At 33.4% G+C, this 27,264-nt stretch overlaps 1 protein-coding gene across 2 annotated transcripts in view; it reads right to left on the bottom strand.

Annotated features, from left to right (window-relative positions):
• TENT2 (terminal nucleotidyltransferase 2) overlaps positions 1 to 27,264 on the bottom strand; it is a 59,388-nt gene that overhangs the window by 11,497 nt on the left and 20,627 nt on the right. The window contains exons 6-13 of one of the 2 annotated variants that reach the window (XM_005909462.3): positions 21,671 to 21,785; positions 21,489 to 21,580; positions 19,536 to 19,614; positions 17,860 to 17,929; positions 14,717 to 14,793; positions 14,204 to 14,332; positions 8,949 to 8,992; positions 1,785 to 1,921 (exon numbers count right to left, since the gene is read on the bottom strand). In XM_005909462.3, coding sequence (XP_005909524.1) covers positions 1,785 to 1,921; positions 8,949 to 8,992; positions 14,204 to 14,332; positions 14,717 to 14,793; positions 17,860 to 17,929; positions 19,536 to 19,614; positions 21,489 to 21,580; positions 21,671 to 21,785 — 743 coding nt within the window. The remainder of the gene's footprint in view (positions 1 to 1,784; positions 1,922 to 8,948; positions 8,993 to 14,203; positions 14,333 to 14,716; positions 14,794 to 17,859; positions 17,930 to 19,535; positions 19,615 to 21,488; positions 21,581 to 21,670; positions 21,786 to 27,264) is intronic. The other variant, XM_005909463.3, reaches the window with a different exon arrangement.

Here is a 27,264-nt window from a genome sequence, read left to right as displayed (position 1 = left end):
GGATCTTTGACTTATATCCATAATCTTTATCCTTCAAAATGATTCTGTAACAAGTATTTTCCAAGTACCAATTATCTGGCATAGGGCAAGGTAATGGAGACACAAACATTAACAAAACAAATGGAAGTGTATTTGAAGGAATTTAAAGAACACTTCTTCAGGCCCTATGTTTCATCTTATATGAGTCAGGTTTCTTCAAAACTACTGTATGACAGCAGACAGTATCAACATTTCAATAAAGTATCATAGTTAAGAGAGTGAATTTCGCATTCAAAATGATCTGAAATAGTCCCCTTACTACCTATGAGATTTTCGACCAGTTTCCTTACCACTCCATATGTCCCACTGGTAAAACAGGCATAAAATAACACCAACTCATGTAAACTCAATACGATAATGTGTATGATCTCCTTAGAACAGTTTTTCCCACCAAGTAAAAGCAATTTATTACTCTTACTATTATTGTTCCCCTCTCCAAACCTTTCCAAAACAGTATCCTATGGTTATTGTACTCTCCTCCTCTAATGTTTTACCACTCCTAAATTCTCTCATTCCCTCCTTCAAGCTTTCCCAAACTGATCACAAGAGTTGCACACAACTCCCAATTCCACTCTATCTGGACTAAGAACTCCCATAAGAACTTCCAGTTATGGCCAGCACAATCATACACTTTATTATTTCATGTCTAAGTATCACTCTCACCAAAAGAGGAAAAAATGAGAAGTATTCTTTGATGTACATACCATACAAACACAACTATTTATCCAGATATCTAGTATTAACTACATCTTTTTCCAAGTTTGCTTTAGCTTGTTTTTTTATTACAAATTTTAAGTTCCTATAAAATATATATTCCAAATTATATAGCATCTGCAAGGAGATCCAACCAGTCCACCCTAAAGGAGATCAGTCCTGGGTGTTCACTGGAGGGACTGATGTTGAAGCTGAAACTCCAATATTTTGGCCACGTGATACAGAGAGCTGACATTTGAAAAGACCCTGATGCTGGGAAAGATTGAGGGCAGGAAGAGAAGGGGACGAGAGGATGAGATGAGTGTGAGTAAACTCTGGGAGTTGGTGATGGACAGGGAGGCCCAGTGTGCTGCGGTTCATGGGGTTGCAAAGAGTCGGACACGACTGAGCAACTGAACTGAACTGAACTGACACAGGATCAACACATTTATTCAGGTCTTACTATGTAAAGAAACAACTAAATATAAATGGGGATCACTACTGAAATCAACTAATAGTAGGCTTCAGTTCAGTTTAGTTCGGTCGCTCAGTCGAGTCCGACTCTTTGCAACCCCATGGACTGCAGCACGCCAGGCCTCCCTGTCCATCACCAACTCCCGGGAGTTCACTCAAACTCACATCCATCGAGTCAGTGATGCCATCCAGCCATCTCATCCTCTGTCGTCCCCTTCTCCTCCTGCCTCCAATCCCTCCCAGCATCAGAGTCTTTTCCAGTGAGTCAACTCTTTGCATGAGGTGGCCAAAGAACTGGAGTTTCAGCTTTAGCATCATTCCTTCCAAAGAACACTCAGGACTGATCTCCTTTAGAATGGACTGGTTGGAGCTCTTTCCAGTCCAAGGGACTCTCAAATAGGCTTACTAAACTATAATTTTTTTTATTAGCTTGAAACAGGATTATCATTAGGTATTACATTTTATAAACTACACATTTCTGAACTAGTTTATAACAATGAAATTGATACAGTTTCTGACCCAATTTGTAGCATTCACTTATATACAAACAAATATACACAATTTGAAGTTTCACTTACTCAAATTCTGTAGCATAATACTTCAGAAAGCCCAGTAGGAGGTCCCCAAGGTTTGATTCATTCTTTGAGAGGTAAGGAGGAACATTACATGGTGCTTGATGTACAAGGTGCAACTGTATAGAAGGACTAAAAGATTCCTATCAAAAAGAAAAAGGAAAAATGTGTGAGGCCATTTAAAAACACACCCCCCAAAAAATCTTATAAATCCTAATATAAGGCTGTCTGGAGAAGAGAGAATTTTCTTTATGTTGGCAACTTGGAAATTTGAAGATTTTCTCCCAGTAAAGATTTCAACAATGTATGGACTAAGCCAGAAAGAACCTGAAAAACTAAGATATTCTAATCTTCAACTGAGGTATATCACTCAGTTAACCAAATGAATTCTTATGGTAGCAAAAGATTTTTTAATTCATAAATAAAACCTTACAGTACATACCAAGATTCCATCCAATAAATATAGATTTCTTTATAAATACATCTCACGGTAAGAGCCTTTTCTAACTGCCACTTAAAATTTCTCACAAAGGTCAAAAAAGTTTACTATATAAATAGTACTGACACTGATTTAAGATTTTTTACAATTTTATTTTTGTATGTTGCATTTTAGAGGGAACAGAAATAATGTTCAACATGAACTGAACTTGAAAAATCAAATCAGCAAGCAATATTGAGCTATTCACTTTTAGTACAATATTCATAAAGAAGGATATCATGTGCTTGCATTCCAGGCCCAAAGAAGTCACCTATTAGAAAGAACACCAATGAGTACTTAGGGAATGCCATTCATTTTCGTATCTGATCTTTCCCTTATTAGTAGCAAGTTATGGCTCTAAAATAAACTGATCTATAGAAATGAGAAAATAATACATATCCATTATGTTAGAAAATACTTGTTCAGGTAATTTTCACAGTGCCCTCAAAAAAGGTTTTCAATATTCTCCTTTGCCACTTGAGTAGAAACAGATTTAAAAACAAAAAAACTAAACAAAAAGATGAATTGGTTAACCAGACATCAGAATGACAACTACACTTAAGGTTCTCAACTACCCAACAGATCAAACTTGGGTTTATGGATATTAATTCAATTAGTAAAATCTGAATAACCTCAGTAACATGGAGAAATAGGGTAATGCACCTACTTAATGGTAGTCTCAAAATACATCAGTAAAAACAAGAGGCAAGAAAATAAAAACATCTCCTCCTGCCCCATAACCTATAATTTTATCAATAACTACCAAGAAGTGATTATCTTTCTGCCAGAAGAAAAATCCTACTCCAACCACAATTCACAAAGATGGCATTCCTAAAGGTGGGACTTGCCTTACATGTCTAATAGATTTAATATTACAGTTTATGACCCAAGTAGAAATCGTATTTATCCCAAAGACTAGGGGGAGTAGGAGACAAGCACTGATTTGTAATAGCAGAAGGAAGAGCAGGTCTCTTACTTGTCTTGCTGCTAAGTCACTTCAGTCGTGTCCGACTCTGTGCAACCCCATAGACGGCAGCCCACCAGGCTCCCCCGTCCCTGGGATTCTCCAGGCAAGAACACTGGAGTGGGTCGCCATTTCCTTCTCCAATGCATGAAAGCGAAAAGTGAAAGTGAAGTCGCTCAGTCGTTCTTACTCTTACTTTTTCTCTTACTTGTTAAGCATAAAATTGGGCTTAGGACTTTATTTTAAAGTGTAAAATTTAAATAATATTCTCCAGCAAATTAAACAAAAAGCTGTAAGTTCAAATGACAGGAAAAAGAAAAATGGGTCACTGTTTAACAATTTCTGCTCTGAAAGCTTATTAATTTTGATTTCTAGCACTTAGCACAATAAACATTCAATTTACAAAATGATGCTGAAACAGAGCAGCCATTTTCTTACCTGAAGTTTAAAACTGTTTGAACCTCCTTTAAAATTTCTGTTTTTTTCAGTAATTTAAAGAAATACATCAGTAATTGTGAGATTAAAACTGCAGAGTTGTAAGACCTATTGTATTAAAATGCTGAAAGACCCTGGTCAGTGTTCTCTTAGCACCACTGTTCTTTTTCAAGATCATATATAAAAAGGGTCATATCACACCTACTGAGGGAGAACTAAAGGAGAAACACAAACAAACAAAAAATAGGCTCCAGCTAAAAGAAGCTACAAGTAAAAAGGAATTCTATTTAACCTTAAGTAATCCCCATTTTTGGTAATCATTCATATTACAGAAAGATTTTCTGCTTTAAGAAAAATTTCGTCCAAGTTATTTCTTTAAAAGGCACTCCCCAATTGCATTTATGTACTGAAACAGAGTATGTTACTTCAGCTAGGATAAAGGTGGGCAGAGTTTAAGCTAACACATTAGAAAGCACAGAAAGAGTAATCCAAAAGCCAAAGAAACAAAAGCAGCCTATAAAACTACAATCTAAATCCACAGAAAAAACAATTTAACCAATACAATATAACACCTGTTTCTTACAGCATTTTTTTCCTTTGGATTATCGATATTTATTGGTTTAACTTTTTTAACACAGAAAATATATTATTTTTTATGGTTCTTATTTTGGGCTTCTGATACCCAGATATGCAATGACTTAATTCCTAAAAACACTGTCCAAATGATATTTAAATGCTGAAGACACATATCTTCCATTTCTCTTCACAATACCAAGTTAAGAAAAATTTAAATAAGTAATTTCTTAAACATCTGAAAAGTCTGTTTCTGTCCATACAACTGCCTAACAAAAACACCTTTTGCCAGACTCCATCACTTTTTGAGGCTGTGTCATAATCTTCAAAGTCCAAAACGTGGGCAATTAAGCACTTTCTGGACTACATTAAACTGGGTTAACTTGTTTACTTGGTAACTGTTCTTTAAAGAAAGGTATAGCTTAAAGATGACTGTTTCCCATCTCTAGGCAAAGAAATCTAAGCTGCACAATTTTCTAAGAATATGAATTATTAAAGCCTAGAAAGAAATGTTGAGAAGATCTCAAAGAAAAGGATAACTGATACAGAGCATTTAAGTGGAGTTATACAGGAATAGATACAGAACTAAATGATAACACTGAAGTTCTATCAAGATTTAACTATATGCAGATCATCACTAATCTAGTGATATATATTAAAGACTGATAATTAAATTGCCTTTAAACTTGATCTGAGATCTTCCAACTCTTGAAAGGAGTTAAAGTATTTAACACAAAATAGAAGTACTATTATCAAGTGGTGAAGAGCCTGACTTCTGGAGTCAGGCCTAAGTATGAAACTTTGTTCTTCCATTAACTACATGAACTTAACCACGTTACCTAGCTTTCCATAGGTTAAGCTCCTTCATCCATAATACAAGGAAAATAATAGCATTCACAGGGCTGTTATACAAATTATATAATACAATGTATATGGAAAGAAAAGTAACAACAGTATTGAAGTGAAGTGAAGCCGCCCAGTCCTGTCCAACTCTTTGCGACCCCATGGACTGTAGCCTACCAGGCTCCATCCATGAGATTTTCCAGGCAAGAATACTGGAGTGGGTTGCCGTTTCCTTCGCCAGAGGATCTTCCCAACCCAGGGATCGAACCCGGGTCTCCTGCATTGCAGGCAGACGTTTTACTGTCTGAGCCACCAGGGAAGCCCCAAGAATATTGGAGTGGGGTGCCATTCCCTTCTCCAGGAGATCTCCCCGACCCAGGGATTGAACCCGGGTCCATTGTAGGCAGACGTTTTACCATCTGAACCACCAGGGAAGTTAATTATTCAGTATATGCCAGGCATCATCATTATTTTAACTGCACATCTACAATAACACACTATGGTTACCTCCGGCAACTTTCAACGTATTACTTTGGAATTAACTTTGGTTTCTGAAAATAAGAAGATATCACTAGGGAAGGAAACAAATATAAATTGTCTTGATAAATCTACCTAGCGTAAGTGTAGGTAAATCTCATAAAATGCTTACATTAAAATAAAAATCCCTTCATACACTTAATTTGAGTTTATATATTTAAACTTCTCAACTTCATTTCTTTAACTCAATAGTACACACTCTGTCCTCTATCACTGATGTTGCTTTTTTTAAGTCAATAATTAAGAAGTAATAATCAATAATGCTATACATCATGATATAATTTTCAAAGATAAAGATGTCTGTTTTATCCTTTCTTTCATAATTCAATATCACAACTGAATTAAAATATTACACTAACTTTTTTATTAATATTTTCTAAATTTTGAAAAAAGCATGACAATGACAAAAAAAATATATTGAACAATATGTTTTTAATCCTATTTTAACTATATCAGAGAAGCTCAAAATTTAAAACGTTCTTCCCTTGTAAAGTAATAAGAAAGTTTTTCTGTCACTGTAAAGTTTTTAAAATTATTCTCAAACTACCAGCTGAAATTTTGTCATATCAGCTTTTCTTGAAGGTATACAAATACATCTGTATAGGAACAATTAGATAATAAATAAATAAAATGTTGTAAGCAACACAAATTGACTACTACTATCATTCTGCCTTTCCCCAGCAAGCAGAGTATAATGGAAAAAACACCAGTTCCTGCATTCATAATTCGTGACTAAAAAGCTTGGATCAATCATGTAACCTTTCTAAGGAGAATATATTTGCTTAGGACTGAAGATACTGTACATAAAAGTTATATTTTCTGATATAAATAAGTGAAAGTGAAAGTCGCTCAGTCATGTCTGATTCTTTGTGACCCCATGGACTATAGTGCATGCAATTCTCCAGGTCAGAATACTGCAGTGGGTAGCCTTTCTCTTCTCCAGGGGATCTTCCCAACCCAAGGATTGAACCCAGGTCTCCCACATTAAAGGCAGATTCTTTACCAACTGCACCACAAGGGAAGCCCTCTGATATAAAATAGATAATAAATAAATGATAGTTACTACTAGTAATAAGAAACAAGCTAATTTAATTGCTCCATCAGATGGACCACGGAAAAAAATGCTTCACTGATTGACTTACAAGTTTCATACAATACAAAAAAACCTGTGGAAGAGTGGGTATTAAGTCCTTATCCATGTAAGTATCAATCTTATAGTAAAGGTAATGTGGCTTAAATATTTAGGACAATGTAACCACACATGAAAGCAAGTTAGATATTCTTGAGTCTAGCAGGGCTTGATATTAATACTTTTCAAAGCCTTGGAGCTGGGCTAGTATTAAATCTATTTCCTGGTTACAGGTGTAGAAATAAGATTATTAGCGAAAGAGGATGGAGAATATAGGTTTAGAGGTAGTGCATGTGAACAGAAATCAGGACCCAGTGATGGGAGAAAGGTAGGTGATTAGAAAAATAAACACGGAAATAAAAATGAGGTTCTTTAAACTAGAATATACTAGTAAGAATTTGAGTATCTTATCATAAAAGTAATGCTTCTGTTTCTCAGCATAATGCTATTAAACTGAAACTCAATCAGCATTTTGTATTAGTAAAAAGAGTTCCATATAGTACAGCATTTTAAGTAAGATTTCCACAGAAGCATCTTTCAAAACACAATAATAGATTCTTTAAAGGATAAGTTAAAACTATTAAATCCTTTGTTTGTTGAACAATATATGCAGCTCTTGCTACACTGAAACCTAGGTGTTTAAAGAACAATAAAGTTGGGACAATAAATGAAATAGTAAATACCCAGTCATTATCTTTTGACTTTTCAGTATGAACTAAAAAATTAATACTTTACAGAGGGAAGAAAACGTTCAAGAATAGGTCCAAAAGTTCACGTAACTTACATTTCTACACTTTCTGAAGTCTTGTCATACTACTTAAAAAAAAGCATAAATACTGATACCCAGCTATACTGTACATTCATTATAATAGTTCCTCATAGCAGAAATTTATTTTTAAAAGGAGGAAGATAGAGACAGATTCCAGAAGGTTCTTCCTGTTAAATGGTCTCTTCTCGTAGACAACCACCGATGAACTGAGAGGCCCCCACTGCAGCAAGACTCTATTTACAGTGAACCCATTATCCAGCACCTCACATGTGAGCATTGCAATAACTGATGTTCAAAAACAAGAACATCACTTCTCAATCATCAAAGATTATGTTACATTTAATTTAGATTCTATGTCAATATATTTATTATATTTTCTCATACATATAAAATATGTTCTTTGAAAAACTTTGATCACTCAACAGGGATGTTATGTTTCCTATACAGCATGACTAGTAAGTTTAGAAAACTCTTCTTAAAAGTTTATAAATTAACAGGTAAAAAATGTGGTTTTAAAAGGCTGGTCAAACATTCTATGCAAGCAGCTTCAATATTATTTCCAAAAAAACCAGGAACAAGAATGACTATGGAGGAAAACAGAAATGGTAAGACTTATATAAATAAAACAAAGAAACAGTGAAATCTGGAAAAAAGAAAAGAACATTAAAACTAGAAAAGAAACAAAAATATTCATATAGATTATTAATATGTACGTTACCTAGGTTTCTCTAAACTCAAACTGAGTATATATTAAACTTTTTCTAGTAGGCACACTTCATTTCTTGAGGGTTTCTAATTAACTTCACCGGGATTCTTAATAATGTACACACAAGGACAGTGCACATGTTACCTGTTAGAATGTTACTTAATAAGATCAAATGAAACATTAAAAGGTTATCCAGTTGTTCAACTTCTTAGCGCAGATGGAATTCCATCATCTCAACTTGCTTTGTGGCAATGCTTCCTAAGGCTCACCTGACTTCACATTCCGGGATGTCTGGCTCTAGGTGAAATTTTTTCCCCTGATTTCAAATTACACGTATGTTGGGCTATAAAACTTCTGAGCTACTAAAGAAATGTTCTAAAATTATATTTTAAGGTAACATGAAAAAAACTGGTCTGAGTCCAAATGTGCCCTCACCAACTAAGTATATTTAATTGCCATTAATGATAATCATGACTGTTATACAAAAAGTTCCATCATTAACATAAAGGACAAGACTGTCTGCTAATAATCAAACAAAATAGCAGAGACTTCCAAAAAATTGTATGAAACATTTTTAACATTCTAGTGGTCAATGTTTATCTCAGCCTATGTAGAAAATATTATCATAACTTAGATGGTAACTATTTCTACTTTTATATTCACAATAATATTGCACATAATAGTTCCACATACACTGTCATAACAGGTATTATAATAATTTATAAGAAACACTTACTGGGTAAATTTTTTGGATGGATGGAAGGATGGGTTCAGGTAAGGCTATAAAAAGAAAAAGTTTAAAGCTGCCGTGATTCATGTAATTCATTTTACAAAGCAATAATTTGTCAGCTACCCCCAGGTATAAGACTAGACTATAAGGGTTTATGTTAAAACTCAACAGTTTTCACATATTTTGTGAAATTAATTCTGATCCCTAAAAATTAAAATTAAAAATATATCAAAGTTGACATTTTAAGGTCTATTAATAAGTCATGTATACTTCTATGTAAAACAATGTTCCTTACATGGTTTTAGAAAAATAGATCACCAATAAATGGACACACATTTGGTCCAACATTAGACACACACACAAAATAAGCAAGACAAGGATTGTGCTACAGATATTAAACAGACACTGTTCAGATGGTTGTAACTATCAAAAAAAACTTTGAAAGTGCAGTCCAATGGCACTACATCATAAGAATAACAGCTCTATCATAATTCTTTATTATTTAATTTCTTCTAACAATAATATCAAAATTGAGATAGTTTTAGAAAATTGATCTACTGAGGAAAAAACAACTGAAAAAAATCTTCAACTTCATTTATATGTTTTAAAAAAGAAAACCTCAGCAAAGTTTAGAAATCTAAATCAGGAGATCTGTACCAATCCACTATAAAATAAAATTTTATACACAAGAATCACTATCTTCATATGTCACTGTAGTTTTTAACTGCCATTCTTCACCCTTCAATAGCTTTCCCCAAATCCAACTTCATTAAATACATTAACTGTAATTTCACATCATTATAATGTAGATGGAATAACACAAAAGGCAAAATGCTTAATACTTACAATATAAGAAATAACTATAAAATACAGTGTCTTGAATATGGTAAGATACAAATAATACATTTATAAGATTTCTTTAAGATTAAAGACCAATACAATACTCCACAGTAACCTATGTGCTTAAGAATTATAAATACATTATATATACAGCTAACCCTTGAAGAATTCAGGGGTTAGGGGTGCCAACCCCTATACAGTTGAAAATCTGCATATAACTTTATAGTTGGCTCTCCATATCTGAGGTTTTAAATCTACAGATTCAACCAACTATAGATCATGTAATAAATACTGCTCTCTCTCTATATATATATATAAATCTGTAAGTAGACCCGCACAATTCAAACCTATGCTGTTCAAAAGTCAACTGTTATTAAATAAATTCAGTAACAAAGAATCATTAATTCACTTTTAACCTGCTGTTTAGCAAAAATTTTTAAATAAAAAATTTTTAAATAAATAAACTGGAATACATTAATGAACACAAAATCAACCATTATGATCAATTTACACGGTCTCCAACTATGATTATAAATGTTTAAATTTTTACCACATAGTACAAAGTAGGATGCTTTATTTAAATGTATTTTCTGTATCACACTTCACTCCCAAGTTGAAAATTAGAACAAAATAATAAATAAAATAAAATTAGAATAAATTTCCATGATAGTATGGAACGATCACAATATATGACTAAGAATATTAGGGGAAAAAAACTCACTCATTACTTACCAGAATCACCCTCAGGAAGTAAGGCTACATATTTTCTTTCCCTAAAGGCATTCAAATGCTCAAATTCTAGAAGACCCTACAAATAAACTCAAGCCCCAGTCACTTAATCTTAAAAGTCTTTGTCTTTGTCTAACATTTTAATAGCATTTTAATAATTTTTATTATAACACAGACATCAAATTGAAAACTCTTACTAGAAATTAGTTTAAGTTTTTTTTTTTTTGGTATGGCAAATCAATACAATATTGTAAAGTAAAAATAATAATAATAATAATTTAAAAATAATAAAAAAATAAAATTAAATTTAAAAATAGTTTAAGTTTTAAGTGTAGAGATCTAAATTCTATACCCACTGAATACTCCCAGTAAAATAAAAGACCGTAGAAAAATTTTTTTAAATATTATCTCATTCTAGTGACAGAATCATAACTAGAATGCTAGGAGAGAAAAATAAACACAAACCACTGGAATAGTGTCTTTCAATAGATGAAGAGTCTTTAGAACTAAGCAGTGTGGAAGTTTTTGAGGGCAGGGTTATCGTTCGATAAATTCCTTGCCTTAAAGATATAAAAATACTAGTCATTAGAGAAGCAATTAATGTACTCTGGCAATTATTTATCAATGCTATCCTGATAGTAACCTCGAAACATTTAGTAGTTTTTCCAAATATTTTATTCCAAAGCAATATAGATTCTGGAAGAATCTCTGTAACATCTATTATGACATCTATGTTGAAGTCATAACATTTTGCTCTCTCAAAAGCAAAATAAGACAAGTTTATTATTAAAAGATATGATCAACAGATAATACCTTGAACAGATTTAATCTATACAATTTTACTTTGCCTGTATTTCGAATGAGAGCTTTCTTGTCAGGCCTTCACTAATTTATACACATTCACATTCCATGCTAATTCATCAAAGATTACACTACTTAAAAAAAAAAAAAAAAAAAAGCAGATCCTCATCAACACTAAACAACCACTAATTCTGAAAATGCAAGAACAATTTAAAAATGCCTAAAGATAGATCTATACCTGGTAGCATGGTAAACAGTCCAGGACTATTCATTCACTCGTATCATTGTTTCTAACCAATTGACACTTTTGCCTTTACTATTAACTCTTAATATTAGATTGCTAGTAAACTCTCTTCTCAATGAGTTTTCCCCTCATGCTTTCATGAGTCACATTTTCAAGCATAGGTAGTTTGTAATTGGGGCTCAGACAATCCCAGGTGGCTCAGACAATATAGAATCTGCCTGCAATGCAGGAGATCCAGATTCTATCCCTGGTTTGGGAAGATCCCCTAGAGTAGGGAATGGCTACCCACTCCAGTATTCTTGCCTGGAAAATTCCATGGACAGAAGAGCCTGGCATGTTCCAGTCCTGATTGTTGAAATTTGTGCTAGGAAATGCATTAGTTAACCTTTTCATCCTTTCTACATAGAGAGGACCCATTTCCTTTCTCTGTTCATGGCAGAAAAGACATTAAAGCATTTAAAGTTAAATGAAACTTAAGGGTCATCTAATCTGTTAGTGCTACAGATGAATATTAAGGCCAGCGAGGTAGAATTACTTGGCCAATATCACAAAAATTAGTTAACTGTGGCAGAGCTAGAACTGCTCAATACACCTGAAGCAGGTGTATTTTCTTACATGACAGGAAAGCAATTACTTATTTCAATCTCTCTAATTTCTTCTAGGGAGGAATGGGTTAAATCTGCCAAAGTACAGAATTACACAGTATATCTGGGTAGCTGATGTCTATTAACAAATACCTAGAAATGGCTGATTAGAGTACCATAAATTATTAATCACCTTAGTAAATAAAACCACTTTGTCAAGAATAAAATATATTTAACAAAATCTATACCAAATTTTAACATGATTTTATTACACTGGTAAAATACTAATATTTGAATTCGTCTTTTTTTTTGGCCACGTTGCACAGCATGAAAGATCTTAGTTTCCCAATCAGTTATGGAACCCAGGTCCTCTGCAGCAGAAGTGTGGAGTCTTAACCACTGGACCAACAGGGAAGTCCCACTAATATTTGAATTATTGCTTACAAAACCTCCATGGGGCCTCTGTGATTAAAGCGCATTTCCTAAAAAAGCAATCAAATTAAAATTTCTAATGTAACCCCAAAGAATGGCGGGATAGGGCACATACTGTGAATGTTCATGCATGTTATATGTTTTAGTCAAATCTAATGTTTAAACCACAACTAAAACTAAAAAATGAATAGACACTAGATGGTAATACATAAGTGTTAACCATATTATTCTTCATGTATTTTATAAAAGAATTATTTCTAAACAATTCCATTTTTCATGAAAGTAAACTGCAACCCACAAAAGAACAGAGTTCACTATAAAAGCATCAAAGGTAGTATGTTTCACACTGAACTGTAAAACTGAAAAAAAACAACTGGTGACATGTAAAGTAGCATCTAAAACAGCCAACATCAGGTTTCAAATCGCTCTGGCGCAGCAAATCAACCATCAAACTAGTATATATCCAAGACTGTTCAGCAACAAAAATATTATAATTAGCTCGAAATAGTTAAGAATATCTAACCTTTCGGATCATCACTGAATCACAAAATTTTGGCCCATTTAAACTATTTTAAGTCCCTCTCAGAATCTGAAAAAAATTCATTTGATTTCATTGTTCAGCTAAAAATATACTTACTTAATATATATTATAAAACATCTATAAGTATAGTAATATATAAAGAAAATAAATACTACTGTCTATAAATAACCCTAAATTTCTGGCATATACCTTTTTAATATTTGTATACATATGAATATATACACATTCATAGCAACTATTTTTTAATAAAATTGGCATTTTATTGTGCATGACAGCATATCATGAGTTTCCTATTTCAATAACTTTAAAACATGACTTTTAGTGTTCATATAAATTTACTATTAGGATATATCATAATTAATTTAACCATTAAATTAATGTTTTTTTAATAATCTTAAATTATTTTTAATCTTTTATTATTTCAACAAATACCATGAAAATAGCCTTATATAAATTCATATAAACATCCCTCATTATTTGTCTGAAGATAAATTTCTAGATATGAAATCACTGAGTGAAAGGGCATAAACATAAATATTACAACACTGCTTTCTAAACTGTGAAACATTAAGCCCGAACACATCACAGCCTAGACATACTGGTAAATGGTCTTACGTTAATATCAAGTATTTCATCCAATCTCCATGACAGCCCATAGAAATAAAAGCTCCTTTAAACCAACAAGAAAATCATTTTAAAAAAAAAGGAAAATAATTTAATTCCTGGCTCAAGTGAAAAATAAAAAGAACATCATGAATGGTGCTTGAGTTTATTTTTACAGGCCTCTACACATTGATCTGGGTTAAGACAATGGGTCTACAATACAGTGGTGAAAGTTCTCTGAATACCAAAGAAAATATAGGAAAACTGTCAAATTTAAAAATACAGTGAAACTTCTTTATAATGTTTTCCAGGGGTAACATTACCTAAAACAGTTGTTCAAAGCAGGAAAGTAGGAAGGTTTTTATGTGCCTTAGAAAAAACCTTTTAAAATGATATCTGAATATAAGATCAACAGGAAAGACAATATAATCAAGTTTAACTGCATTTCCATTTTTAATTAAATTAGAAAAAAACCCATAATACTTACTTTGTAAATAGTGCAAAACCATCAGTACAAGACTATAGCTGCTCAAAGTACCGCGACTGGCGTCATTTATATCATGGTGACTGGCCCACTTCTTAATCACCAGTACTAACGGACGAACTCGATTTTCAACTGAAAGTAAAATTAAAACTTAAAAATGGTAAGAAGACATTTCTTCTTTCAAGTTTCCTTAAAAGTTTACATTATTTCCCAACTCCATGCCAATAGAAAGAGCAATCCCTCCTGCAATTAAACATTTTGCTTACCATAAATACGTCTTATTTCTATATAAAACATACTTTACTTTTTTAAAATTACCAACTATCAAAATTCATTTTACTGAGCTATATATAACTCTGGTGGTATGTGAGTTCAGTGTAGTAACACATTACATATATAAGAAAGTGAGACATATTGTACACAAACATAATTAAAGAGGTGTCACACATCTTTATAAAGGAATAAAGGATAAACAGAAGGTAATAATTATCTGAAAATAAACACAAGAAAACTTACGGTATGCATAAGTTCTGAGAAGGAATGTGTTTCTTATTCCAACAATATTGTTTACATTCAAGTCGAACTCCACACAACTATTTTCAAAAAAAAGATAAAAATTTCAGCTCAAGTACAAATTAAACTAACTCCCTAGTAACTAAATTTATATCCATCCATTCATCCAATGATACAAAACGTCACAGGCCCAAAGACAACTTTTAGTATGATCTGATGCTGAAAGATACGTATTATACCGATAAGGCTCCAATTACTCTTAACAAAAAAAAGTTTTCATTTTGTAATACTCTCCAGATAAACAAAACTGTATGACCAAACACATTTCTGGGCAAGTTATCCCACTGTTATAAATTCTGAATCAATTTTGAATGACAGCAACATTTGTTTTAAAACAATAGGAATGAAAAGCCAAATAAAGTACAGGTGAAAAAAAAATAAAAGCTCTGTCTATTTTCTCTCCAAAAGGGTTACTAAATTATAATATCACAACAAATTTGGCTACTGATGTCTAGTAAAAACAGTAAGAGCCAAACACATAACAGAAGGGACACTTCTTTGAAACCAAGGGTATCATGCAATTCACAATTTAGAAAACACAGCAGTAACAATGGTATATATAAAGAACGGCTAAACTCAAAATGACTACTTAATGCATAAGTAACAGGCTCATACACTATCAGGTCAAACTTCTGTACAGTGAGTCTGTTTGTGAAAAGTGCCTTAAAAAAAAGCATAAAATTCCTTTCTATAGCTTTTAACTGTAAAATCTGAAATATACCATTTCAGATTTTGTTATGGGAAAAGAAATCCTATAATCTTTCATATCCATGCATGTTAATAAACATGGGTAGTGATATTAAAATTTCAGATGTATTTGGCTTTGGGAAACTTATGGTGTAACAGTAGAGTTACATTCTTTAATTGTGCTTGCACAAATGTACACTGAAACCAGTTTGCACTCCCTCTATGTAACTTAAAGAGGAAAAAAACACTTAGATGGAAACTAGTCTGCAATTAAAAACTTTCCAAAAATATGAATCCAGAGCTTAAAAAATATCCAGTGCTTTCTTCAATTCTACTTGAAGTAATCCTTAACATGGAAAGAATTTTATGCTTATTTAAACAGGGAATGGTTAAGTTAATGACAGTAAATCCACTCAGTGAAATACTATAAAGTGATTGAAAATTAAGCCAGAAGATATTCAATGATTCAACCATTCATGCCATATTGCTAAGTAATAAAGTATGAGCTCAATTTTACTTTTAAAAGCTCTTATGCATTCATATGCATAAAGAAGGGACTGAAAGGTTTACACCAAAACATTAACATCAGTTATATCCAAATGATCAAAATGCAGTTGTTCCTTTTTCTTAATGATGCATATATAGAAGGAAGATAAAATGGTGGTTATAAAGAACATTTAACAACGAAAAAACCATGTATGATAATCTTAAATTGAAAAAGAATAAAATTGTTTATATAGTTACAGCTACAACCATTTTTAAAAACAATTATAATCAGTTAAGTTTTATTTATATTTACTGTTTGTTTTATTGTTTATATTACAACTACACCATTTTAAAAAATGATTATAATCAGCTAAACAGTTTTGTTTACATGTTTTATCTCCCTATATCTTTGCGCTTTAAAAACACTCCACCATTGAAAAATAAAGTTCCACTGTTACTTGAGAGAAATTTAGTAAATCTTTATAGACTGGATGGATGTTTGGATGAAGGAAGGGCAAAGTTTGAGCCACCACTTACCTAAAGATTTGTTCAAAAAAAAAAAAAAAAAAAATATATATATTCAGTCAGTTTTGATTATTTACTGTAGTTATTTTCTACATAGTGATCACAAACACTGAATTGGTGGTTACTAAGCCACTGCTCCTAGGGGAAATAAAGGGTTAGGTTTCCAGGAGCCCCCAGTCACATCTTCATCAGCCTATTTATCAATATGCCTACAGTCACATTTTCATCAACTGATCAATATGTAACTTTGTTTTATGTAACTTTCTATTTAACGACCTTTAATACACTGTTCATTCAATAAAAGTGAAGTCATTGCAGAGCAGTACTGCTGCTGCTGCTGCTGCTGCTGCTGCTGCTAAGTCGCTTCAGTCATGTCCGACTCTGTCCGACCCAAAGACGGCCTCCCACCAGACTCCTCTGTCCCTGGGATTCTCCAGGTAAGAACACTGGAGTTGGCCGCCACTTCCTTCTCCAATGCATGAAAGTGAAAAGTGAAAGTGAAGTCGCTCAGTCGTGTCCAACTCTTAGCGACTTCATGGACTGCAGCCTACCAGGCTCCTCCGTCCATGAGATTTTCCATGCAAGAGTACTGGCGTGGGGTGCCATTGCCTTCTCCATTAAGGCACATCACAGCTTTGTGCACAAAACGTCTACAACACCTCAGCACAGGAGGTCATTTTAAACAGCAAATTCATGCACAAAAGCACAAAACTGTGAAAAACACACTAACTAATCTGTGAAAAGCAATCTGTTCAGTGTATGAGAGTTGAAACAAAAAGACAAGTGTATCATACTGTTACACTCATTTGGGAAGATGTACATCAGGTGACTCAAAATTTTCCCACTCTTTATAAAATCATAAAAGTGTTACAAGTATTAATTCAGGGGGTTACAAAATAAATTTTATCAAGTAGGCAAATTCATAAATATGGGATCCATGAATAATGAGGATCAAGTGTATATACCTATACAAATTCTAATAATAATGCCTATAAGAAATTCAGAACCCAAACTATTAATAGTAGAACATGTAGATATAATTATACTAGTAACAACCTCTTTTGATATAAATATGCATCAAATTTCATGAATTAAGATATGTTCTCAGAGCATATTACATTTCCAAAAGGAAGAGATCATTTAAAAATCTAAAATACTATATTCTTTCAGCTACGAACAGTCTCAAATATTCAAAATGTCAACCAGAATAGCTAAGAGAGTTAACATGAACAACTGCTCAGATTATTTCAAAAAATCATCTAAGAGAACAAATCATTTCCAAAAACTAATGAAGCTATTAGGGAACAGCACACCCTCCTTAATTATCTACCTCAGAAGAATACCTAAAAATTATCTAAAGCAACTGAAAAAATTCAGTAATTACTTACCTGACTTTATCCCTGAACTTCACAATTGGCACTTTTGCTCGAATCAACTGAGGTCTCTCAATGTAACCAGCTGAAGGATAAAAGATAAAATGGGTATCTATAAATGCTTCTCAAATTCACAGTATTCCAATGAACATTTCTTAGAATTAGTATTTTACTTAGCTAAAACAATTTAAGAAAATACAGTCTTTGAGAGAGAAAGCAAAGACAAAAGGACATTATCAAATTCTTCAAAGACTGGAACTTCGAATACCATGTAGAGGGTTTTATGTATTAATATGTTATTTTTAGAAATGTGGTCTAATACCTAATAATACCTATAAAGAATTTCATCAGAGCATTATAGGAGAAATATCTAGGCCAGCAGCAAGGGGATAGCTAAATTCTGCTACAGCACATGGAAGATACCATGGCAGTCATGGAATCATATTTACAAAAAATGTTAAATGTAGAAATGCTGGCAACATAATACATGGGACAGTGAAAAATTCAAATAAGTATGAAAAAAACATGTATCAAATTTTTGTACTCCACCAAACTTAAATATCATGTGTTAAAACTAAAAATTTTGTTATAATGCTTTTACCACCAAAATTATAATATACATCAAGCTTCAAATACAATTATGTGCAGGAATTCAATGAGGTATAATGAAAAATAAGATTAAGAGTTAAAAATAGTAAAGGCTCAGACACCAACAAGCTATACTCCTCAGGCAAGTCACCAAACTCACTGATTACCCCTTAATCTGATTACTCTATTATTAAAAACACTAATAAAAAAAAAAAAGAAACCTTTCATTTCAATTACATGATCTCTAAGGTCCTTTTCACTGTTTATATTTTATGATTTTAATAATAATTATTAAAAATCCACTTAAAGTACGAATTTCTCCTTTATTTTACAAATGCAAAATTCAAGTCCATTGAAATAAATCTCTTGATTTCTTTCCTACAACTGATAAAAGTTGTTGTTCAAGGGCAATAACCTGTTAAGTAACTTTGTATTTTCCATCTTAAAGTCTAACACATAAGAAATATTTGTTAAATAAATGGACAAATAGTCTATCCAACATCACAGTTAGTGTGACTTCAAATGTCCACAATATTCTGCGCAAGTTTAAATTATTTGAGATGGCTTAACTTGTGGATTAAAATCTGCTTTGTCAGCTTATTCAAAGAGTAAAATCTTACAATAAAATGGCCTAAGTCACTAATTTTGCTTTCAGTTGGAGTGATGTATTTGGGCTTTGGGTTCAGTGATCATATTTTTAAACCAAGTAAAGATGTCTATCATTGCAAACAGATGAGATGCTCTCTTCCTCACATATAAGTAAGACTTGTATATTTCTTTTGGCTTTTGAGATACTCTGCACTGCAGTTACTTACATTCATGCTTTAACTTTCCTAACAGCGTTCAGCTGTTTGAGGATAAACTAAAACTTACACATCTCTGAATTCCTGACTACCTTCAGTGGGACAGCTTGCAACTACAAAGAACTGTCAAATAAATGGTTACTTTAATTAAAAGTTAAATTCACTTGGGAAAAAGAATCCGCATTATACCTAATCTCACCAGAAAATAAAACAATTCTTATCAGAAAATAAGCACAGTGAGAGACATTTTAAATAAAGTTATGTCAAATGACATATGAACGTGAGGCATGTCAGACTTACAAAGTCTAGTACAGAAGTGTTTGTGGACTAAGGTGAGTATATGCCGTGCTTCAGTCTTCTGATTTACCTGAAAAAAACACTGAAAAGTTAAAAATAAAGTTTTTTCATTATCTTTCTAAACTTAATGTTTTATTTTCTTAATGTATCTCAACAAAAAGAACACATATAAAGTATACTTTTCATTGGAGTTATTTTTCAATATACAGTAAATTACACTATTTAAAAGTCAACCTTTATGCTATCTTTAACATTAATATTTCTAAATCAATTTCTGATTTTAAACTTAAAAGCACAACTTTAAAAGAAATATTTTAACAGCTATATGTCATTTTTTCCTTTAGTATAAATGTACAAAAAATAATCTGCAAGGAAATATAAACAGAATTTTAACTTTCTGTAGCATGTTTTATTTCCCTATCTAGATTGCGAGTTGCTTAAAAATAAGGTTCAAATCCATGGTGTTTCGTTATAAGTTGAGACAAACATGATTCAGACACGTGAATAGAATGGAGGATTAAAAGTCCGTCTAATCAAAGCTATGGTTTTTCCAGTAGTCATGTATGGATGTGAGAGTTGGACTATAAAGAAAGCTGGGTGCAGAAGAATTGATGCTTTTGAACTGTGGTGTTGGAGAAGACTCTTGAGAGTCCCCTGGACTGCAAGGAGATCCAACCAGTCCATTCTAAAGAGATCAGTCCTGGGTGTTCATTGGAAGGACTGATGTTGAAGGTGAAACTCCAGTACTCTGGCCACCTGATGCGAAGAGCTGACTCATTTGAAAAGACCCTGATGCTGGGAAAGATTGAGGGCAGGAGGAGAAGGGGAGGACAGAGGATGAGATGGTTGGATGGCACTACCAACTCAATGGTCATGGGTTTGGGTGGACTCCAGGAGTTGGTGATGGACAGGGAAGCCTGGCGTGCTGCAGTCCATGGGGTCGCAAAAAGTCAGACACAACTGAGCAAATGAACTGAACTGAAGTATAATCTAACTGCATGAGAGAAAGTTTTAATTAAAACTCTAGTATTCTTCATTATTTTTATTATTTCTGAGGCTTTTCTTTTTTCAGTTTTCCTTTATATGATTTCAAAGCCTAGAAAGTATCAGGAGTTTCTTTCCTGGAATAAATCTCTTCCTGATTTGCAGTAACTAGAAGTCACTTTTGTTACTGGACTAATAGGAATAATATTACCATTCAAAAGAGGCTTTTTTATTTTTTAAGAGGTGAAATACAAAGCATATTAAAATTACATTGAAATTAATCTTTGATAATTCAGAAGAGACTTTAGCATATTCAAGAGGCTGCTCTTCCCTGGTTCAGGTGAGTTTAATAAACAGCGATTTTTGTGGAACTAAGGACATACAAGAGTATCAGTAAACAGGAAATTCAAATAAATAAAATAAAAAATAAAATTTGGTTGCTAAGTATGAAGAAACAAAGTCAAAATATCAGAGATAATTATTTTAAATCACAATAGTCTTATTTTACATTTCAGAGAAATCTCTCTTTTTTAATTTCCAAAATAAGAACTCCAAATCCCATAGTACTTCCAAGGGAAAAATAATACAGATTAAAAATAGAATCATTGAGAATTCAAATAGAAGGAAATAAATCAAGCAAATATAAGACAAGCTCTTCCTCTGCTGCATCCTGGTAACATACCCAACCCAATGGCATTTCAAAATAAAGATAGAGCTCTTTAAAAACACACAGTGAAACTGCCTCCCTTTAACAATTTAGAAATAAATTAATACTATAATTTGTTGTTTTTTGTACATGCCTTAAAAAACACAGAAGCAGCATTTCCTGACTTTCCTTGAATTACTATAAACAAAGAATTTAAAGAAGCAATTAAAACAAAGTAGGGTTTTTTCCCTCAATGACTTTTATATGAAATTTCTTAAATGACTTAACATGAAAAGCACACTTAGAATAAAAGTTTCATTACTTACTGGTTCCTCTTTAACAACTAGACATAAGTCACCATCACTGCTCCGAGTACCAAATCCATTTAAAGAAGACCCAACTAAAAAAAGTCTGCTTTCTAGAGAAACAGAAGAGAATTATAAGGTTTTAGTTAAAATTAAAATAGGAATGCATATAATTAAAGAGCACGCAAAATAGGGAAACATACGTGGAAATAACAGTTGAATTTCTCTCTGCAGCTCTGTTCGACAGAGTTCTTTCTTCTTTAAATCACTTACTTGCTGCTGACATGCTTCAAATAACTCCAGTATCTGCTGACTCAACTTGAATGCACCACAAAAAAGGTAAAAATTTCATTCAGAAATGTAGAAGTTACTAGCATACTGAGAAGTATAAAATTACTGACAGCATTTTTAAAATAAATATATATTATCTCCTTAACATTTTATAATACAAAATGACCACTATTCAAGTAATAATAATTACTTAGTATCTGAAATAGTTTACAATTTATACAAAGTATCACTGACAAATCAGAGAATTCATGAGTATAATTCATAGGTCCTCATACTATAACCTTCAGTTACTGCCTGTTTTTACATGGGACATGAACTAAGAATGGTTTTTATATTTTTAAAGGGTTATAAAAACAAAACAAAACAAAAATATGCAACAGAAACAAAGTCTACAATAATCTACTTTCTGGCCCTTTAAAGAAGGTTACCCAACCCCTGGTATTCATACCATGAATACCAAATAAAACAGACTTCAGAAGAGAAGTCCCTGGTTGTCTATGCTCATGCAAACCACCTTCTTTCCTCAGCTTATAGCACTGCCCTGAGCCCTGCTTTCCTGTGGCCATCTACGGACAGATCTCCCTCTTTATCCCCCTTTCCAGTTCATACTTTCCCCTCCAAATGACCTCTTGCCATCAATATAGGTGACTCCCTTACCTACAGTGGGTAAGTATCATGACATACTCCCACCATTTTAACTTCTTTTACTCTATTATTTTTCATTAGTGCTACATAGACATAACATGATTATTACAATAAAACAGAACTTCTCTAGCTTTGAAATTTTAAATTCCAATATACAAGATAGGCTTCAATCTCCTGTCCAATTCTCACATCTTCTTGAGAACCACACAAACCTGGATAACCCAACAGCACCTGAAATAGCATGATTTCCTTCCCTACCCAGTCTATACTCCACAATGCATCCCTTGAACCATTCTCTTTTATCATACCTTAACATTATACCCCTGTCATGCTCTAACAAAATCCTAATTTTAGGTTCACTATAAACAACCACTGTCTCTGCTCTTTTTTTGTGAGTTGCTAACTGGAAAAAAATTTAAAAATCACAAAATTGGTATGTTGCAAATTTACAATTTAAAAACGAACCTAAGATTTAACCCGTAGCATCTCTCAGCAATTACTTCAATGTCTCTGGTTAGATATTGCTTCCATTTTCCACCATCAGCATTCCAAAATGTTTATACCTTTCCTCAAGTTTCCTATACTTATCTCACTTCCTTCAGCAGATAACTTCACATTAAAGTTTACTAAGAAAACTGAAGAAACCAAATGTGACATTCCTCAGTTTCCAACTACAAACCTGCCAACTACTATCTGAATGAAACCTCATCTCCCTACCTCTCCTGTCAGATAAACTGTCCTGTTTCTTGGTCCAAAGCTAATCCCTCTATCAAAAATACTTCTGTATCCACCCCTTTTGGTCACCTATGGGGCACAAATACTCCATCAGTTTTTTGACCTGTCTTTTGCATTTTCAACCTCTCCCTCTCCAAGTCTTTCTCCAAGTCCATGACCAGGCACAAGTCTCACTCATCATTTAAAATATTTTATCATGTTTAGAACACTAATTTTAAGAAAGCAGAGGCAGTCAGGATAACATGGCAATAAAAGAGACGTAATTTTTTAATATCCTGAATAACCATCCCTCGAAAATGCTACAGACCCCCGTTTGATCCCTGGGTCATTAAGATCCCCTGCAGAAGGGAATAGCAAAGAGTCGGACACGACTGAGAGACTGACAAAAATAGACTAAGCAACTAGGAGAAAACAAACAGATCAAACCGTCCAAAATAAAAATGGCCAAAAAATACAGCACAATTGACTACATATTACTCATGAATTCTAAAATACTGCAAGTTAGGACCAAATACCAACAGCAGCAAGACCCACACGGTATCAGAAACGTAACAAGAAGAGGAAAGGGATCTGGGACAGCCCTGGAGCCAGAACAAACAGAAATCAAATTCCCTAGAAGTACTACCTCCCACCCCCTCCCTTAAATGGACAGTTCCAATTCAGTGTAAAACAGCAACTGAAACTCGGAAGGGGTTTCATAGGCGACAACTCACAAGGCAAGAAAAGCAAGAAAATCACACAAACATCAGGAATCTCAAAACTAACTGAAACTCCCTTCTAAGACACAGCAACATACCAAGCAGAAACTGCCAGGAAGAGGTATCTAAACGAAGCAGTACAGAGTCACTGGGGTAAAGGAAAGAAAATCTAGAACAAGAATGATTCTGCCCCTCCAGAGGACATTTGACGATGCTGAGAAACAGTTCTGGTTATCAGTCATCATACTTGGGGGAGTGGGCACCACAGGGCGGGCCAGAAGGCCACTGAATATCCTACAACGCCCAGGACAACTCCCCGCAGCAAAGATATCCGACCAAAAGTGCTAATACTGCCAAAAGTGAAAAACCCTGATCTAGATAAAGGCAGAGAAGGAAAGGAGGAAAGGTCTCAAAAGATATATTTTTGAACACTACATCACAGGAGAGGATTCCCCCCAGCTACAAACTTAGCAAAAAGCTAGCTTACCCAACCCTCATCTAAAAGTAGTATATTGTTGCTGTTTACTCACTGAGAGCTGTGTCCGACTCTTCGAGACCCCATGGACTAGAGCTAGTCAGGCTCTTCTGTCCGTGGGATTTCCCAGGCAAGAATACTGGAGTGGGCTGCCATTCCTTCTCCTGGGGATCTTCCTGACACAGGGATCGAACAAGTATCGCCTGTTTGGCAGGTGGATTCTTTCCACCAAGCCACCTGGGCCTCCCTAAAGCCATCTTCCTTAAACTTAACAGAAAAGAATTGGAATCTCAAAAAGAGAGGTGAGAATGGGAGGACAGAAAAAATACTTGAAGAAATAATGCCTAAAAAGGATTCAATTCAATTCTCATACAAAGTTTTTATAAGAAAAATGCAAAGAGTAACATTCCTACAGATCATGAAGCACACCAGAAAGACATGTTCACAAAACGAATGAATATTTTAATATAATATGCAGAACCAAGGTTTTCTCTCTCATTATTAATTTCCTAAAAGGATAACTGACTATAAAGCATACATAACTGAAAAAAATAATTGGAAGTTTACATTTTTAAAAATTATCAAAAGCAGCAAAAACATGAAATACCTAGGAATATATTAAAGATATGTAAAACCTATACTCTGAAAATTATAAATATTGAGAGAAATTAAAACATCTAAATAAACAGATAAAAGAAAAAAGTTAAGAGGATTTAACATACCTGACACTTCTAAACTTAACCATACAGCTACAGTAATCAGAACAGTATGGCACTAGGAAAAGGACAGATGAAAAAGATAACAAAAGAGAATACTGAAATATTTATGAAATGCTATGATACCTGGAATTTGCTTCAAACTACTAAGGGAGGGAGGTATAGACAAAAAAAGATTGGTCAAATGTTGGTAACTGTTCAAGCTTGGTCTTATGAGGATTTACAATACTACATTCTATTTTTTTATATATTTGATACTCTCCATAATAAAAAGCTTTTTAAGGCATTCATATTTACAAAGAGATTTTTAAAAGGTCTCCAGTTAAACTGGTTAATCTAAAATTTTAAATGGCACTTGAATAATCAAGTTTTATCTACCTAGAGCAGGGTTGGCAAACCTTGACCTGTAGGCCAAAAACTGCCTCTGGACTGTTCTGTAGGACTAACCAACTGATTCTTACATTTTTAAAGCATTGCTTAAAAAAGAAAGAAAAGGAGACAGGGCCCACATAGTTCACATGTCTAGAATTTATTAACTGGCCCTTTATCAAAAAAGTTGTGTCAACTCCTTGATCTAGAGAATCAGGCAGATCAAAACTGCTATAAGTCAGAACATATACTCTACATCTGTTGAATAACAAAGAGAAAAATTTCTTGGGAATTCCCTGGAGATCAAGTGATTAAAACTTGGTGCTTTCACTGCATGGCTGGGCCCAGGGCTCGGCTCAATCCCCGGTCAGGGAACCAAGATTCCTCAAGCTGCATAGCACAGCCAAAAAATAAAATTCTTTCATTAGAATGACTATGTTCATGTAGAAACACTCACATATGAAAAAAATTATTATTAGGTAGAAAATATGAAATTCCACATATTTGCTCCTCTCCCTTTTCTACGGTCTGGGAAAATTTCTTCTCTCTCAAGTACTATAATGGAGATCTAACAGATTTTTATACAAATAAATTTTCCTTCCTGTCTAGTCACATTATGGATTCACATTGTCAAATTATGCTACTGTATCTTAGAACAGATATATAGAGTCCAGATGAGAAAAAAACACAAAAAGAAATGTACATATATGCTGAAACAAGACTTAGAGAAATATTTCAAAAGATGTCTCAATGGCCTTATAACCGGGAAAAAAAGAAGAATGTCTGATATGAAATCCTGGCTAAAAATCAAGCAAAAAAATATTTAGATCGTATATGTAATAACAAGCTGACTATGCATAATGGCATTTCAAAAACTTTTGTTTCATTCAAAAGTAAAACGTTCCTTGTTTTCCTTAGTTTAAAAAAAACCTATTGCAACAAAGTATCTGTAAAACAAATTATTCTTAAATTTGCTTAAATCTCTATAATACTACAGTTTAGGCTGCCTGCCAGATCTATTACTTTTAAATTACTTGTACAAGATATATTTCCCACTGTATGTAAAAATTATATCTTTGCAAAATTGCATAAGAAAATAAGTTTCCTAATACAGATTTAAAATATTAAAATATTTTTTCCAAATATCAATATTCAATTTTCCTAAAAAATATTATAACCTATCCTCAAATGAAAGAAAGAAAGAAAATGAAGTCACTCAGTCATCTCCGACTCTTTGCAACCCCATGGGCTGTAGCCTACCAGGCTCTTCCATCATGGAATTTTCTAGGCAAGGGTTGCCATTTCCTTCTCCGGGGGATGTTCCCAACCCAGGGATCGAACCCAGGTTTCCCACATTGCAGGCAGACGCTTTACCATCTGAGCCACCAGGGAAGCTCCTCAAACTCAAACCAAATTACGAATAAGGCTATCACTGTCTGAGATCAACACAAGCGACTAAAGACAAGTTAGGTATTGATTTAGAGTCAGAAAAGTTTTTAAATGAGCCAGTAAAGTTTCAGGTATAACTTCTGCATGGTATTCTCAGTAGATTCTCCATCTGTCCCTAGAAGCTGGGTCCCCATATAAAATAAAGTAAATAAACCTTTCAGCTGGGAGTATCAAAACTTGATCATTTTCTACAATACATGAAAAACAGCAACAGGTTTTGGCTAAACGTAAGTGCTATCTACAAACAACAAACACAAAATAGCAATGAGCTTTCAAGACAGAAGAAATAAAGTTAAATATGGTACAGAAAACAGGCCGTTAGGTCACAAACACTTCAACAAAAACTGACAATTCCTCAGGTTCTTCATTGTCTCATTCTTTGTTACACATGAAACTGTAGGAAAAGCTGGTACTAATTA

Source organism: Bos mutus, chromosome 10 (assembly GCF_027580195.1).
Source record: "Bos mutus isolate GX-2022 chromosome 10, NWIPB_WYAK_1.1, whole genome shotgun sequence".
NCBI lineage: Eukaryota > Metazoa > Chordata > Mammalia > Artiodactyla > Bovidae > Bos > Bos mutus.
The sequence above is the reverse complement of the archived record's forward strand: the minus strand, read 5'-3'. Positions and strand labels throughout refer to the sequence as shown.